At 41.6% G+C, this 17755-nt stretch overlaps 1 protein-coding gene across 4 annotated transcripts in view; it reads left to right on the top strand.

Moving 5' to 3' along the window:
* Window positions 1–482: 482 nt before the first annotated feature.
* Window positions 483–17755, top strand: part of PRRC2A (proline rich coiled-coil 2A) — a 41237-nt gene continuing 23964 nt past the window's right edge. For 3 of the 4 annotated variants that reach the window (XM_072431949.1, XM_072431948.1, XM_072431946.1), the window contains exons 1-2: window positions 483–652; window positions 14040–14177. In XM_072431949.1, the coding sequence (XP_072288050.1) occupies window positions 14066–14177 (112 nt within the window). In that variant the 5' untranslated portion in view covers window positions 483–652; window positions 14040–14065. Of the gene's footprint in view, window positions 653–5105; window positions 5238–14039; window positions 14178–17755 lie in introns of those variants that run through there. The other variant, XM_072431947.1, reaches the window with a different exon arrangement.

Raw genomic sequence — 17755 nt, 5'->3', positions numbered from 1 at the left:
GGCAGTGTGGCCTGGAATTTCAAGTTATGACAGCTTTCTAAACATTAAAAAAAGTGCACACTTTTTTGTGCAATTGGAATGAATTTAGTTGGTTTATGTAATTGATTTTACATTTGTAAGCTTTTTATTATTGAAATGTAAACATCCTCAGGCTTTGCCTAAACATAAACATAATAACTGTAGTGCAGCTATTTGGTGTACCAATATGGCGTTCCCAGGCAACCAACTAGAGGAGGCTAGGGTGTACCAATATGGCCGCACGGATACGGAAAGGCCTGGCCTACAACCAAGCCTCCTTTTGACTCGTACACATTTAATGACAACAAATATGCCGATTGGTTATTCCTACTGCATCCTTTCTACGATTAGTTCGAGGCTAACCTAAAGTGCCGCCCCTTTCTCCTCCTTGGCCAATCATTCTCTGGATCCTCATGTCCCCGCCTTCTCAGCCAGTAGGCCTGGAATGCTGTGACGTCTTCAGTGTACGTTGTGCGGGCCTCCTTACTCCATCTTGTCATTTATCCCCCTCCCCCATCGAACTCCAAGGCAGAAGGGGGGGAAAGACAATCCGCCGCCATCCTCCTCCCGGCAGCCTTTCCCCATCCCGAAAACCCGCTCATCGGAACCCCCTCACCAGGCGCGTCGAGCCCAGGTGGGTATGGGGTGCGGGCTCTATAGCCGTTCTCCGCTGAAAGATGCGCTAGCGATGGAGTCCCTGCAAGACGTAGTGACGCCATTTTGTTTTCTGATCAGTCACCTAAATCCTAATAAGCTGCATCATATATACCCCCTACCCCACCCGACAGCGTTCTCAGGGGCCCCGGGAGCCACCTGGGGGCCACATTATCATTTAGTGTTTATTATTTGTAATCCCCTCCCCCTCTCCATCACTAATACCAGTGGTACCCTACTACTGCCTGGTAACTACTGCCCCCATACCATCCCGGCCTCATCAATGATTGGTCCCCGCCGGGGCAGCCGGCAGGGGATTGGTGGGGTGACATTGGCGCCTCTCAATATATTTCCTATTATCGCTTCTATACATTATCAGTTATTGATCGGCGCCCTCTAATGTGTGCCGGCGGTATAGCGCCATTTCATTACCTCTCTGTGCTATGATAATCGATTATTGGTTATTGATTAGCTATTGGTCAGAATATACAGGGGGCGGAGCTGTAGGTGCATAATTGGCCTATTTACAGTCATGTGATTTCTGCAAAGAAAACAAAAATCCATTAATGATAAGTTATTGATCGCCTATCAGTTCTATATCAGGTATTGGATGGCTGTGTGACGCTATAGGAGTGTATATAATACATTCTATATGTCATGATTGCTATCAATGTATATGACAGGTAGTGAGGACCATGCTGAGGATGATTTCTTTCTCTAATGATTATTATTGATCGCCTATCCGTTCTATATCAGGTATTGGATGGCTGTATGGGGCTATAGGTGCGTATACAATACATTCTATATGTCATGATTGCTATCAATGTATATGACAGGTAGTGAGGACCATGCTGAGGATGATTTCTTTCTCTAATGATTATTATTGATCGCCTATCGGTTCTATATCAGGTATTGGATGGCTGTATGGGGCTATAGGTGCGTATACAATACATTCTATATGTCATGATTGCTATAGATCAATATATATGTCAGGTAGGACCAAGCTGTGCTCCGTGTATTTATTATGCAGCTGATCTGACTTTTGCAAAAAAAATATATATATATTATTGTTATTGATCACTTATTGGTTCTTTATCAGGTATTGGATGGCTGTATAGGAACGTTTATAATACATTTTATATATATGATGATTGCTGTCAATGTATATGACAGGTAGTGAGGATGATGCTATGATTGTTGTATTTATAGTGCAAAGAACATTTTATTCTCTGATTGTTATTGATCCCCTATCGGTTCTGTATCAGGTATTGGATGGCTGTTATAGCCACATATATAATACATTATATATATATATATATGTGTGTGTGATGATTGCTGTACATCAATATATATGACTGGTAGGAGGATGCTGTGCTCCCTGTAGTTGCATTGCAGTTGCTCTGATTCTTGCAGAAGAAGAAAAAACATTTTAATATAACAATTATTGATCATCTATTGGTTCTTTATCCAGTATTGTATAGCTGTATGAGGCATATATATAATACATTATATATATATATATGATTGCTGACAATGCAGGTAGTGAGGACGATGCTGTGATTGCTGTATTTATAGTGCAAAGAAAACATATAGATCTCTGATTGTTATTGATCGCCTATCGGTTCTATATGAGGTATCCAATGGCTGCTATAGACACATATATAATACATTATATATTTAATGATTGCTGTAGATCAATATATATACAAGGTAGTGAGGACGATGCTATACTCGGTGTAGTTACATTGCAGTTGCTCTGACTTTTGTAGAAGACAAAATACATTTTTTTTTTGTAATGATTATTGATCCTTTATTGGTTCTATATCAGGTATGGGATGGCTGTGTGAGTCTATAGGAACATATATAATACATTCTATATATGATGATTACTATAGGTCATTGCATTAGACAGGAGGATGCTGTAGGTGCATGCTCAGTGTATTTACAGTGCAGTTGCTCTTACAGTAATATGACTTTTGCTGATTAATTATTGATCACTTATCAGTTCTATTTCTGCTATTGGATGGCTGTGTGACTCTATAGGAACATATATCACTCTATATGTGATGATTGCTATAGGTCAATGCATTAGACACGTAGGAGGATGCTGTGTTTGTTGTATTTACAGTGTGAAAAAAGAAAACTTTTTCCAAGGCATATTGATAGTTTTCAGGTATAGGATGGCTGTATGACTTTATAGGCATGTTTATATTATATTCTATATATGATAATCATGGTTGCTATAGGTCAATGCATTAGACAGGAGGATGCTGTAGGTGCATGCTCTGTGTATTTACAGTGCAGTTGCTCTGACTCTAATCTCTGAATATTGATCGGTTCTATATCCGGTATCGGATGGCTGCTATGGGCACGTATATAATACATTCTATATATGATGATTGCTGTCAGTCAATGTATATGACAGGTAGTGAGGACGATGCTGTGCTTGCTGGATTCTCAGTGCAGTTGCTCAGACTTTTGCAAAAAAAAAGAAAAATGTCTCTGATTAGATATTGATCGCCTATCGGTTCTGTATCAGATATTGGATGTCTGCTATAGGGCACATGTATAATACACACACATATATATGATTGTTATCAGTCATTACAATGCATCTGTGCTCTGTGTATTTATAGTTCAGTTGTTCTGACTTTTAAAAAAAAAAGCATTATTTTTTGATTGTTAGTTATTGATCATCTATCGGTTCTATATCGGGTATTGGATGGCTGGTGTGATTCTATAAGCATGGAATAAATACATATATATGATATCAGTTCTATCAATACATGTGACTGGGGATGTTGTATGGAACATTGACTTTGCAGCGACTTTTGGGGGGTAAAGAATATTGATGATGTATTGGTTCTGGTATAAGGCTTTAAGGTGAATGCTGTATTTATCATTCCCATCCTTTATTTATCAAACATAATAATATCAACAAAACATTATTACATATATCATGACATTCACCATCACCACTTAGTGCTTTATAGAAACAGAAATATCTTTGTGATGATTATTAGATCAGACTTTTCTGGTCAGACTGCTGGTAAATATTTGATTGATTACTTTCCTCATCAATTTTCTAATGTTTCAGTCCTGGTTAGTCAGCTTTTATTGCAGTAACATTTAATTATTTTTTATTGTAACATTATTAATATTCTTTATTAATATTATGATATTTTGCTGCTGGTTGACCTTGTGATGCAGTTTTTGCAAGATTAGATTTATGGTTGTAATTGTATGGGTTAGTGATTGGTGGACCTGACCATTGCCCTCTGTATAGGTGCAGGGGGGAATTTGCCCTTTGTTTATGTGCAGGGGGCATTTGCCCTGTCCAGTGCTCCTTGTAAAGGTGCAGGAGGGGGGGGGGGCATTTGCCCTGTCCAGTGCCCCTTGTATAGCTGCAGGAAGGTATTTGCTCTGTTCCTCTGTATAGGTGGGGGGTGAGGGGGCACTGGCCATTTTTAACTCCCAGCCCTATCAGTAATCCATTGCTTATAATACATTGGTATGAATAGGTACATCCCTGGTATACAAAATGCTTTCATTATCAGATCATTTATTAATCTGGATTTATAACTTTATTTTTGACCCCACAGAAGTTGTTCTCCATTCCAGTGCTATATGACAATGTTGCTCTTCAATACTATGTTGTATTTTAATGATTGATGCTTTTATAATCTGCTTTTTCCATGTCCCGTGTTAAGAATTCTCTTTGATATTATTTTCCAGCCTGTCTGCCAATTTGTATTTACAAAGCTTCATAAAACTGTTCTTCATGATCCGGTAACAACAATTCTATTTTTGTTTTCTCAGCCTTGCAGCAGCGTAAACCATTATTGATTGGCTACGGATCCTTTATCTTGATTGGCATTCCTCAAATATTTACATTGTTGGTGCCTTGGTCCCATTGCATGAAAATGGATCTTGTTTTTGATTGGCTGTTGTGGCAATGTGTAGATCAACCAGGGCTCCTCCAGAGGTTGCTAGGGGTTCCCTGAGCAATTTGCACCTCTCAGATTGGTTACCATTGACACTAATGACTTTTTTGGCTATGTGTAAGGGTGACATTCTTCCTACTGGCCAGCAATGTAAGAGGAATTCTTCCTACTGACCACCACACTAATATACTGTGATCTGTGGATATAATAATTATAACCGGGGGTCTCCAAGACCTGAAAGTTATTCCAGTGCTCCCCCCACGCTAGAATCACTGTTGTATCTCATGAATTGCAGCACGGCATATTGTATACAGCCGGAGATCTCCTCTCCTGCATTACAGATGAGGAACAGGTTATTGATATTCTGCTGTTCCACACATTGAACTCCCATCTCCGCTGCTGATTAATAATTTACAGCACTTGGGTTTGGAGATAAGCCCGTGATTATGGTAACACATTACCAAGTGTTATTTCAGGGAGTGAAAGCTTTACCGTCACTGTTTTGAGTTCTGCAGAGCGTTTATTAATCGGAATGTTGATACGGAGACAACAGAACGTTTTTTGTGACGGTCATCAGGAGCAACACTGCAACAAGTGATTTAGGCAGTGATCAGACTGGCGGTGAGTTTACCGCTTCCTGTTACCTTGTAGCGTCTCACGGTGACAACTCTATTGGCAATAAATAGGGGCGGTACCGCTCACTGGTGTCACTTGTGCACATACGGGTTCTTTAAGAACCAGTGCTGCAGTGTGAAGGTTCGGGCAGGTGCCAGCCACAAGGACTCGCACAGGATCGCTCGATTCAGAGGCAGTTCTGAACCTGCCCTTAGGCTGTGTTCTGGCGGGCAGTGAGGTTGTGGTGCCATTACTGAGTCACTACAAGCACTCTTATCTACGGCAGAGAGCTTGCTGCTGCTTATTGCCAACCAATGCTGGCTCTTTAGTAACTAGTAGTGCTGTGACTAGTGCAAGGTGCCAGTCACCAAAAACTGCTCGGGAATGCTTGCTCCCCCTGCAGGGGGTAAGAAGAATTGACATTCATTCACCAGCGTTTGCTGAATGCCCTAGTAATCAGTAGTCATGCAGTTCTCTGGCCACGTGTTACAAAGGATCATGGCTCTTCTGCTATGTTAGTGCTTCTGTTTTGCCATAGATCAATGGCCTCCCATTTAAATAAAATATGTTGCCGCACTTGATTAAAAACCCAATGGTGCTTGCACTGTCCAGTCCCCCTGCAAAGTCTCCTACCTGTTGGTTATGCCTGTAAAGCCACCAGTTCTCGGTGATGTTGTGACAACAGAACTGCGCTGTGCATTGCTCAGAGCAGAGTTGTTGCTTAATGTACGCTGGGCCTGTTTGCACCACAGCGGGATGAGAAGTAGGTATTGAAGTAGATCAACAATATCACTGTTGTGTCCCAGGCCCATAACTCTTCAATCAGCTCCTTGCCACACTCAGTCCTGACCACTATTTTCTAGCTTGGCACCACTACCAACTACTTAGAGGCTTTTGCAGTGTTCTCCCCTGCCCCTTTTAGACGGGTGCACAGTTGGGTCACAATACAGGGACCATCACCCGCCTACAGCTTCTTCCAACCCAGCTTGAAAAATTGGGGGCAAATACTGCTTTTGCATTGCATAGTAACTGGATTTGGGACTGACTGTCAGCCTGGAGCCATTTGTTGTATATTAATTCTTTGATGGTCTGTAAACATGGAAAATAAATGGCTTCATGATGTATATGGTCAAACAAATCAAGGTGTTGTACAGCAGAGTTATTATATTCGTGTGGCAGACTTGGTGGAAGGTGGCATTAATTGGTTTGCTTTTTGCTTCACTCATTGATGTTGGAACGTGTCAATGCCTTTTCTATGTTCAGAATATTGGGGAGTTTGGTATGGTTACTGAAACCGATGTTAGGACTACAGGTAAATCTTTCCGAGACCGATGGCTAGCCATAAAGAGCAAATGTGCTTCTATTTATTCTTTGTTGGAGCAAAACCCACTGCTGCTTCCCATTCCTTTGTGGCCGGTAACAGAAGCAGGGCCTGTGCAGAGTTGAACCCAGAAATTTTTTTGTAGGCGGGTGGCAGCCCCTGTATTGTGACCCAACTGTTCAGTAACTAGCCAAAACCAGGTGCTTACTGAAAAGTGCCGGGTGGTGCGCCCAGTTAAAAGAGGCTGGGGAGAACACTGCCTGTGGTTACCATGTCAATTGGTGAAAGCCACCATATTGCATGAGATTTTCAGACAAGCCGGTAAGGATTACCTCTGCTGGTTTATAGCAGTCCTAAGGGTCTGCTGCAGATATGGCATTGGATTGGGGACAAGATCTGGTTGCTTGTTACCATTTTGCTGGTGTGGATCGCCGTGGTATTCCTAGACAGGTGCTCTGTTTGCACGCCCCAAAATCCATGCAGTTCTGATGGGCCAGTTCTTTGTCCATGAATACCCCGGGAAAATATGGAGAAGCGTTCCAGGTGTCGTTCACCTGAACACATTCATTTAACCATTATTGTAGCAGCCAGAAAATATACTAACCTGAGCCATTGGGGGCATTGAGGTGCCATTTAATTCTCCTCCCAGCATGGAGCAATATTTGCTGAAATCAAACAATCCGGTGCCCCAGATCTCTACAAATCGTTTGAAGCTTGTCAGAGCAGCACTGGTATATGTGTAGACAGCGAAGATGAAAAATTTTATCCCGAATCTTCGGCGATATAAAAGGGCAGATGAGGTGAGGTGTACGAGGAGGATTCATCGTGTAAGCACAGCTGGTGTGTTCTCTCTTCCCTCTGACGGAAACAAATGAGCTTGGAATGGTTTACCCCCCAGCAGGGCTTTCAGGTGGAGAAATATAAAGGCATTCCGAATTTATGTATTTTTTTTTTTTATTAGATTTTAGAAATTTCATATATTGGGCCTCATGCCAATGAACACCCTTCAGTGCTCAACCCAGAATTTTTTTTGGGCAGGAAGAAATTGTAGGCGGGTGGCAGCCACTGTATTGTCACCCAACTCATCAGTAACCACCCAAAAACAGCCGGTGGTTGCTGAAAAGTGCCGGGCGGTGCGCCCAGCTGAAAAGGTCCGGGAAGATTACTGCCCTTATCTGCAGACTGACATCCACCCTTTAGGAGCTAGCCCGTTGCTCATTTCAGGTCTCTTGAGAGGGGTGCTAAGGCAGGTAACCAACCGCTTCTACCAGCCCTGATGTGCACACATTGCACCAAGAAACATGGTATCCTAGTGCTGGCATCATTGCGTGTTAAATAATTAGCGTGTTGATGAAAAAGGGTTTCAAAACATAACATAAAGAAGGTGTCCTGAATTTCCTGGAAATAGGTTGTGTGTAAGCACCAGGTTATGTTTGGAGCGATTTTACACCTGAGACTGACGGAAGCATTGCACCGCAGCCTCCACCAGGCTTCCAGCTGCATTTAACTAAATGGGAACAATTGAGAACCATTTTGTTCAGGTTTACACATTTTTGTGGCCTGGTTTCTGTCTGTGCGGTAGTTGTTCCACAAATGCAGCGACAATTGTCCCTGATTTATTAAAGCTCTTCAAGGCTGGGGAGGATACACTTTCACCAGTAAAGCTTGGTGATCCAGCAAACCTCAGTGCTCAACCCAGAAATTTTTTTAAGCTGGGTGGGAAGAAATTTTAGGTGGGTGGCAGCCCCTGTATTGTGACCAAACTCTTTGGTAACAACCCAAAAACAGCCGGGCGGGTGCTGAAAAGTGCCGGGTGGTGGCCCCAGCTAAAAGTGCCTGGGGAAAACCCTGAACCTGGAATGGATTCCTTAAGTTATGTGCTATTTGTTACCAAATGTTTTCATTCCTGGACCAGATCCATTCCAGGTTTGCTGGATCACCCAGGTTCGCTGATGAAAATGAATCCTCTCCAGCCTTGGACTGCTAAAAGGATTGGACATGCATTGTATATTGTATAAAATAATGCCAGCCTTTGCATACAGTACATTAGCCTCAGGAAGTCATGCAATAGAAAAATACAAAACCAGGACTTGTCAGCGGTATGACATTCACTAAGTGCTTTATTTACATCGTAACACAGGCGGTTCAAAGGGGCATGACGGTGCATGGATGCGGTTCATACTACTAGCACATAAGTCATGTATTACAGGTGACCTTGGAAGCCCTGATTTGCCAGAATGGAGATTATTTGTTGGCTTTATGTTCAGATCAATAGCTTGTGTACACTCCTATATTGCACTCAGGAAGACATTAATGCTGGCTCTAATATTGACTATTTATATCGATAAAACCATCACCATCATTAGTGGAACTGAAGTCAGTTCATAGTCAGCTGTTCCCGTGTTGTCACAGATGCCGCCATCTTCCTCCTCGTTCCGATCTTTGGCCATCAGGAAGATATGTTTTATTGCAGAAGGCGCTGTCTGTCCTTTTCTGCAATTAAATCCTCCCTGCCAGGTTCCATGAAGATCTGAAAGTTATGTCAAGGGTTCTCCTAAGGTAAATAGGTTGAGAAAACCTTGACTAGTTGGTGTCAGGTTTTGTCTTCTTGGACCATGTATGATGGTTTATGGTTAACTTTGGATTCCCCACTAGCCAAACCTAATTTAGGCTGGGCCTTTGGTGCCTATGATTTAGGTCAGAGAGAAAGGAATTCGCTATCAGAGCATTTTAATTTTGGTGAGCCAGGTGGGGCTTTCACCCAATTTAATCTTCCAACCATTAGAGGGACAATTCTTAGCTCAAAGTACAAGACAAATGGTACCCCTCTGCCACCTATTCCACAAATTTGTCATCTTTTTAAATAGATTTCATAATTGAATTACTTTTTAATAGAGGTGCATGTATTCACCCAAAAGGGGGAACAAGTGAAGAGGGAACATAAGGACATGAAACCTGAAGGAGGGACAGTCCCTCCAAATGATGAACAGTTCTGGAATACTCAATATTGGCAATGCTGCCTTGTTCCTATTAACTTCACGTAAAGTGTGAATTTTAATCGCAGCTCGGCATTAATAATATTTTGCACATCAGCAGATATGCAAATTACTGCTGTGTTTTGAAGTGCTATACATCTAGCATTGCAGCGTGCCTGTAGATAGAATTGCTTTATAACAGCAAACATTAAAGCCACTGGCATGTAAAGTGTTTTTCTTTATCTAGTTATTAATATCCTTTATGCAGCGCTATACAAAGTCCATAGTCATGTCACTAACTGTCCCTCAAACGAGCTCACAATCTAATGTCCCTATCATAGTCATATGTCATTTATTCAGTCTGGGAATGACAATAAACCTAACTGCGTGTTTTTGAAATGTGGGAGGAAACCCACGCAAACATGAGGAGAACCTGCAAACTCCATGCAGATAGTGTCCTGGCCAGGATTTGAACCTGGGACCTAGTGCTGCAATTCTTTTCGTCAAGGAGTGAAAAATACTGGACAGCAGGTGAACAGTCCGATCTTGAATTTGATTTGTTGCAATCTGAAAAAGGAGAAAGTGTAAGGAACTGGCCACAAGGTGAATTGATGCTCATGTGGGTGGCAATCTAACCTGCCTGGTACGATCACCCAGAAAAGTTGTTATGGATGAATCTGCGCAGCCACGGACCAGTCAGCCCACCCTGATCCCTGTTCACCACTCAAAGTGACTACAATAGGCCTGTGACCATCTAAACCGCACTATACAGTAATGGAAAAGGGTCATCTGGTCTGACTAATGACTTTTTTTTCTTTATTGGCCAGGTAAGTGTGCATTGTTTACCTGAGCATGTGATGACAGCAGGGAGCACTATGAGAAGAAGTTAGGCTGGCATTGTGCCTTTAAATCCGCTGTAACATCTTGGTACCAGATACCACAGGACACCTTATAGATCTCATGGAGTCCATGCCCTTATGAGGCAAAGCAGTTTTGGTGGCATTAGGGGAACCTGCACAATATCAACCATTATGTCATTATACAGCCCTAATTCTGGGCTACAGCTAGCTAGTTTGGTTTCTTAGTGATCTGAAAACTTGCTGTAGTTTGGCTACTCCCCTCTATATTATTAACGGAATTACTTCTCAATGACTGGACGTAAATGGTTCCATGGTAACTTCGTGGGGTGTAGTAGCAAAAATGGAATAAACTGTTTATAAAATTTATAGTGCCGAGGAGCCCAGGCCCTTCAATGCACTCCAATGCCTTGCTCCAAGATGGCCAGAAATCTCCCTACCTATTATGGCCGATGACATTACCAATCTTTTTGCATAGCTAGCTTAGGAGCTGCTCACGTGTGACCAATCCTTAATTAAAGTCTATTACTAATAATAATTTACAGTACAGTAATAATAAATAACAGTATTTATATAGCACCAACATATTACGCTGTACGTTAAATAGGGGTTGCAAATGACAGACAGATACAGACAGTGACACAGGAGGAGGAGAAGACTCTGCTCTGAAGAGCTTACAATCTAGGGGGTGGAGGAAGTATCACACAGTAGGATGGGAGATATGTAGTGGTGGGAAGTAGTAAGGGTTTATGAGACAGAAGAAGATGGGTTGGCCAGTATGAAAAGATGGGTTTTGAGTGTCCTTTTAAATGAGCAGAAAGTAGGGGCAAGCCGATTAGGACGAGGAAGACCATTCCAGAGAGTTGGGGCAGCTCTAGAAAAGTTTTGGAGCCGTGTGTGTGATGAGGTTATGAGTGAGGAAGTCAGTTGTAGGTCATTGGAGGAGAGAAGAGAGCGGCTAAGGGGATATTTTTCTATGAGGTCAGAAAGGTAAGTGAGACAAGAACTGTCTGTTGCTCCTCACCTGTTCCCATTCTCTCAGGGCACTGCCATCCTCTTCTTTCAAGCCAGGATGGCGTTCATCAATTTACACCGTGCAGGGACGAGATTGAGTGACGCAGCCTGCTGTAGTTGTTAAAAATATATGACTGAAATAGCTCCTTTATAACTTACATATCCCAGGAGGCTCTGCATTCCCATTTAGTCTTTAGTCCCATTTAGAATGGGAGGGGCTTAGTGCATCCAGAAAACCAAATTGCACAAGGTGTCTACTGCCAAAGGCTTCAAAAAAAAGACATTGCTTCAGTCTGACATAAGTGTTTTCTCCCTTTTACTGGACGCAAAGGTACAGAACAGCACATTATGATTTCTCCTTCATAGCCCATTTTCCATTTTAAGTTTGCTTTAAAAGATTCATTGATTTTGCCAATGGCTGTTCAGTTTCTGTCCGGTTCCACTCTTCTAGTGCACTGCCAATTATCCAGATAAAATAATAGTGATTCGGGGGCTTATCATAGATTGCAAAGTACTTTTACTATTGGTTCATTTTGTGTTGTAAATCTACAACATTGGAGCTTACCTTTCACATCCAGGTGGATGCCCTGACTTACAAACATTTGGAGGTCTGAAGTTTATTAAAGCAGAATCATTCACAATCCGCGAAGCATTTACTCACTCCCTTGTATTTCAAATAAATCCTTCCATTTGCCATAGTTAAAGTCCAAATTCCACAGATAATCGGACATTGTTATCCATTCAGACCAGTAAAGAACTTTTCATGTGGTAGATCCAATATGTCAAGTCCACCAAAGAATGAGGAGAATCGAAATTTTTTCTGGGTCCAGTAAGAGACCATTTTTGCTTTCCAAGCATAGAAGAAAATTCCAGGTTAACCATTACGCTTCGGTGTTCTCCCCAGCCCCTTTCAGCTGGGTGCACCACCCGGCACTTTCCAGTAACCCCCCAGCTGTTTTTGGGAGGTTACTGAAGAGTTGGGTCACGACAGGGCTGCCACCCACCTACAATTTTTTTCCCACCCAACCTAAAATGTCTGGATTCAACACTGCATTTTCTTTCTTTCCAAAATGGCATCCACAGATTGCCATCCTACAATTATTCCATTGTTCTGCGTTCTTTTATGTTATAATATAAACAGTCGGCAGACCCCATTTGGTATGGAGAGAGAGGACAGACAATAGAGGATGGATTTTATACTTACAATGGGAAAGTGAAGCTGTTAATTTTACATAAACCTAAAATTGATCTTAAAGAATGGTGAAGTAAAACTCCTTCAAAAGAGTTAAGAACTATAGAATGTGAGTTCAGCCGTGTAGTGTAGGAACTTGTCAAAGATCCAAAAAAATGTTTACACACATGGATTTAATTTCCTGGTTGACCAAAGATTGAAAGAGATTTAACAATCGGTTTTTTGATGCCCCGTGCCTCCTGAGGAAGCAATATATATTGCGAAACGTGTAACTAACTGATAATGGAACAATTAGTATATGTACATTGGAATTGTTAAATTGTGTACTCCCAGTATTTTGTCTACACAACTTTTTTTTGAGTTTTAATGTACAATAAATTATGTTTTTATGAATAACTGATGTGTATTAGATGGAATTATTGGAATTTGGTGCTGGTAAACTCTATTGGTTTAATAAATACCGTATATTGTTTCATATGGATGTGGCACTGTAACTCCATGGATTATCTCAAATATTGACCTAATATAGAATAAACTGATGCAGATAACCCCTCCTGCTGTTGAAGGTTCGGATTTATCAAGCACGTTTGGAAGAAAGTCCAACAGAGTCCAGTAGTACAGTACTGGGCAACATTTTGCTGGATGATGTTAAATACATTTGCAGAGTTCTCCCGGCCCCTTTTAGCTGTTCATTCCTTGTATTTTTACCTAACTCTTCAGTAACTACACAAAAACAGCCAGGTTGTCAACGAAAAGTGCCGGGTAGTGCGCCCAGCTAAAAGGGACTGGGGGGGAACACCGTGGAGGTTATACCTGAGCACAACCCTTATTGAGCTTAGAAGAGGCAGCTCCGGGCCACAGTAGTGTTCTCCCCGGGCCCTTTAAGCTGGGCGCACCACCCAGCTCCTTTCAGTAACCACCCCGCTGTATTTGGGAGGGTACTGAAAAAAATTTGGGTTGCAATACAGGGACTGACACCCATCTACAGCTTCTTCCCACCCAGATTAAAAAATATTCTAGCATGAATACTACACTGATTGTATTTGAATTCTATTTACTTCTTCGTATGCCTCCTAACGGTGAGAATTATTTTTATTAATGTTTATGCCCCATACTGGCCATGGTCCCAGCAACCATTTTGGAGAGGGTAGGTCTTATTAAACGCTAGATTTTCTATTCAGATGGATCTGTAGTCATGGTGACAAGTACTTGAGACCCTGGAAGACATTACAATGACTACAGTGTTAGCAGCTATAGCAACTGCAGCTGAATGGCCAAAGCTGCCACATTCAAGCAGTTAATGTACAAACACAATAGCTAGAAACTAGAAATGGCTGCAGTTGACCCTGAACAAGTCATTGTTTATGATCTATAATCGCTTTGAAAATGCAATAATTTTTGTTCTCATTGCTCCTGTTTTTTTTTTTGTTTTTTTTTTGTGTCTTCTAGTCCTTACTCAATGAGCTTCCCCCGCAATGTCAGAGCGGCCGGGGCAGACTGCAAAAGGGAAGGATGGCAAGAAGTACTCGTCCCTCAACCTGTTTGATACATACAAGGGCAAGTCCTTAGAGGTGCAGAAACCAGCAGGTAAGAGAATAATGAGGGTGGGAAATGTTTTTATCATCTAAAGAAGTGCCAAGTTTGCCAGGCCTCCCTGTAAGAAAATGCAATGATTGTGTGCCACAGAAATAGTGCCCAACTGGGTCTCCGTCAAAACCCTTTCTAAAAGGTGTAATTCCCTAATCCATGTATGAACACGTCAGCGGAGAGTTAAAGTGGTGAACATTATTTAAATAAAGCCTAAGTCGCTACCTAAGCATTATGTGTTTTTACATTAACCTGAGCTGCTACACATTGTAGGCAATTCAATCTTTCACACTACAGGTAGCCCTTGTTTAACAGCTTACCTGTTTACCGACAGCCTGCTCTTACAACCGGCTCTTCCGACAATGGTATAAAAACTGTACAGCCACGTGGGCTCTCCTTTTCAGGCCTTCATTTTTTTTCTCCTCCGCAATCGCCGGTCTATGGCAGTGAACTTGTTACTGACAGGTGCTGCAGACCTGGTCATTCCTATGCTCCTCACTTAACAACTAATTCACCTAACGACTAGGTCACTGGAATGGACTAGGAATGGAACCTGGTCGTTAAGCGAGGAGCAACTCTACAGATTCATGTATGCTTTGAACTTATCACGTTACAGCATAATGAATTAGCTGTATTTTCCTCCATCACCCCGATTCTGAAATTTCATTGAGGGACACAACAAACCTCTGGGAAATAGGTTCTGTTTGTGGGGAATTGGCAGTAGGAAAAATACAGGATATTGTCCCATTCCTATGGTCCTCCGCACAAGAAGGAATACTCCAGTTTTTGCCTATTTTCATAGGAGCTTGGACATCCAAATTCTATGCCAGGGTTCTTCCAAAGGTTGCTCGGGGTTCCTTGAGCAATGAGTGATTTGTGCCTCTCAAGCTGACTTAAGTAACACCCATTATCTTTTGGCTATATGTAAGGGTGATATTCTCCCCAATGGCCAGCCATGTAAGAGGCATTCTTCCCACTGATCACCAGGTCATTGTACTGTGTGTTGTGGATATAGTAGTTATAAAACCGGTTCCCTGAAGACCTGAAAGTTATCTCAAAGGGTTCCACTATGCTAAAAAGTTCGAGAAACACTGCTCTATACATTCTGCATACTTACAGCACTGTATGTTACTCTGGTAAACATATTTCCACAAAAAAAAAAAAAAATTAAGTACAATTTTTCTATATTAATTTTTTTTTTTTTCATATCCCTTAACCCCCCTAGCGTTCTAATTCTGTCAGTTTTTTAATGCAAAAAGTGATCCTATTTTTTTTTTTTTTGCATAGAAATTTTTTGTTTATATTGTGGGCCTGTAATTCTTAGGATTACCTCTCGGGTATAATAATTAGATTTATTTATTATATTATAATCATAAATTATATTATAATAAATAATTTTAAATCATAATTATAAAAAATAATGAAATAATGGACCACAACAATGTAATTTATCAAAAATTTCTCACTGAAATTTGTCCAAACAAGGGTGGCACGACATCCAGGTCTATTCATAGCCACTGATGGTGTTTGGTGGTTCTTGACTATGGATTTGGAAACTTGCAAAATTAAGCCCGAATGATTCACAGGCCTCTGACTATTTTTTTTGTACAGAATGTAGGCATTCCATAGGCACTGCTCAACTAGATGCCTGAAAGTCTTCCTTATTTTCCTCATCGCTGGGTAGAATGTCATGGCTTGGTTAGCTCTTTCGACACCTCCCATGGTGTTATTGTAGTCAATCGCCACCTGTGGCTTCATCACTTCTTTCCCACGTTTTGTGTGTACCAGAACGGTGGAGGCATCATGGACAGTACTCATCAGGCACACATCTTTCTTGTCACGCCTTCTCAGGGCCATCATCTTTCCTTTCTGCCAGGCAACAATTTCTCCTGTCTTCAGCTTCCATTTTGCAAACAATGATGGCAGGTTGCGCCGGTTAGCCCTAACGGTTCCATAGGCATCAGTTCTGTGTTGCAGAAGGAACTCATAAAGCTCAGGAGAGGTGTAGAAATTGTCAGTTCTGACACAATAGCCCTGACCTAGCAATGGCTCAATGAGGGATAGCACTGAAGATGTTGCCAATCCATAATGGCTGTATCTGGGGTTGAACTGTGTCCCCTTTCCAGTATACTGTACCGTAATCCATATGTACCAGATGAGGATTTGCACAGCATATAGGTCTTCACGCCAAATTGTGCCCTGTTTGACACAATGTACTGCACCCAGCTGAGCCTCCCCTTGTAAGCCATTAGATTTTCATCAGTGCTGACATCTCTTTCTGGCACATAGGTCTCTCTGAAATTTTTTAGAATCATTTGAGAAACTTCCCAAATTTTCTTCAGTTTTGGTGCAGGATGGGTAGTCTCATCAAATTCTTTATTGTTTGTGAAGTGCAAGTACTTCATGATGAGGGAAAAGCGGTATTCTGGCATGACTGTGCCAAAGAATGGAATGGCAATCATTTTGTTCTTGGACCAGTACCACTTCTGCACAGGCGTGCCCACAAATCCCTGCAGGATCACCAAGCCCAAAAACAGCCAAATGTCATCCTTGGTCACAGGTTCCCAGTTTCTGCTTCTTGCAAACCTCAGGTGTGGCGCACCTTGTTGTTGTCCAGCCTGCCTGCATAAAAAAAAATTAAAAAGGTATCTTAGGATATGTTCTTTTAAAGTTTGGTGAAGGTTGCAAGTAATATGTTAAGCAAACACAGAGCAGCGTACCTGTTTGCATAAAACAAAAACAAAACATTTCAAAAATTTTTAAAAATGTGAAAAAGTTAGCAAACACAGAGCAGCATACATGTTTGTATAAATCAAATTTCAAAAAGTTAGCGAACACAGAGCGGCTTACCTGTTTGTCTTCGCAACAATTTTTTGGATAACTTCATCGGTCAAAAACAACTTCAGGTATGCCAGGGGGTCGCCTTAATTTTCATCCCAGGTGCGCCGGTAAATGGAAACCTTGGCGGTGCTGCCTGGTCCGCATGAAGGTCAATGGAGCACCATGTGCGCACAACACTGACCTCTGGTCCAGAATCGTTGCTCAGATCACTTCCGCTGTCTATTGACAAATTTCCTAGTGAATCACTATTGCTCGATTCCACAAGGGACTCCAAATCGCTATCGCTGCTTTCAAATTCCTCCAAAACAGCCCTTGCACCGGCGAGATGCCTTTTGGATGCCATGTGGTCAAGTCTCCAGTAAGCAGTCAGGAACCATCAAGGTCAAAGACAAAGTGATGAAATGATACATTCAGGAAGTGATTTATAAGTCATCAAAAGGTCAGATCAAGGTCAGGGCTAATAGTGGGCAAAATGTAAATCAGGGCACCGAGCTATGATGCTTGGTGCTCTAAAATATGTATTTATACTTGTATTATATGTTATTGTGTGTATTTTACTGTAAAAAAATATTTAAAAGCAGATTACATAGTTGAATAGAAAGGCTAGATTGGACTTTGCTTAAAAACATCTAAAAAAAGCCAGCACAGTCCTGGAAAAACATTCCTTGGACAGATGAAACCAAGATTAACTTTTACCAGAATGATGGCAAAAAAGTATGGAGAAGGCGTGGAACAGC

This window comes from Pyxicephalus adspersus, chromosome Z, assembly GCF_032062135.1.
Source record: "Pyxicephalus adspersus chromosome Z, UCB_Pads_2.0, whole genome shotgun sequence".
NCBI classification, from domain to species: domain Eukaryota; kingdom Metazoa; phylum Chordata; class Amphibia; order Anura; family Pyxicephalidae; genus Pyxicephalus; species Pyxicephalus adspersus.
Note: the sequence above shows the minus strand (reverse complement) of the source record. Positions and strands in the feature narration are given on the sequence as shown.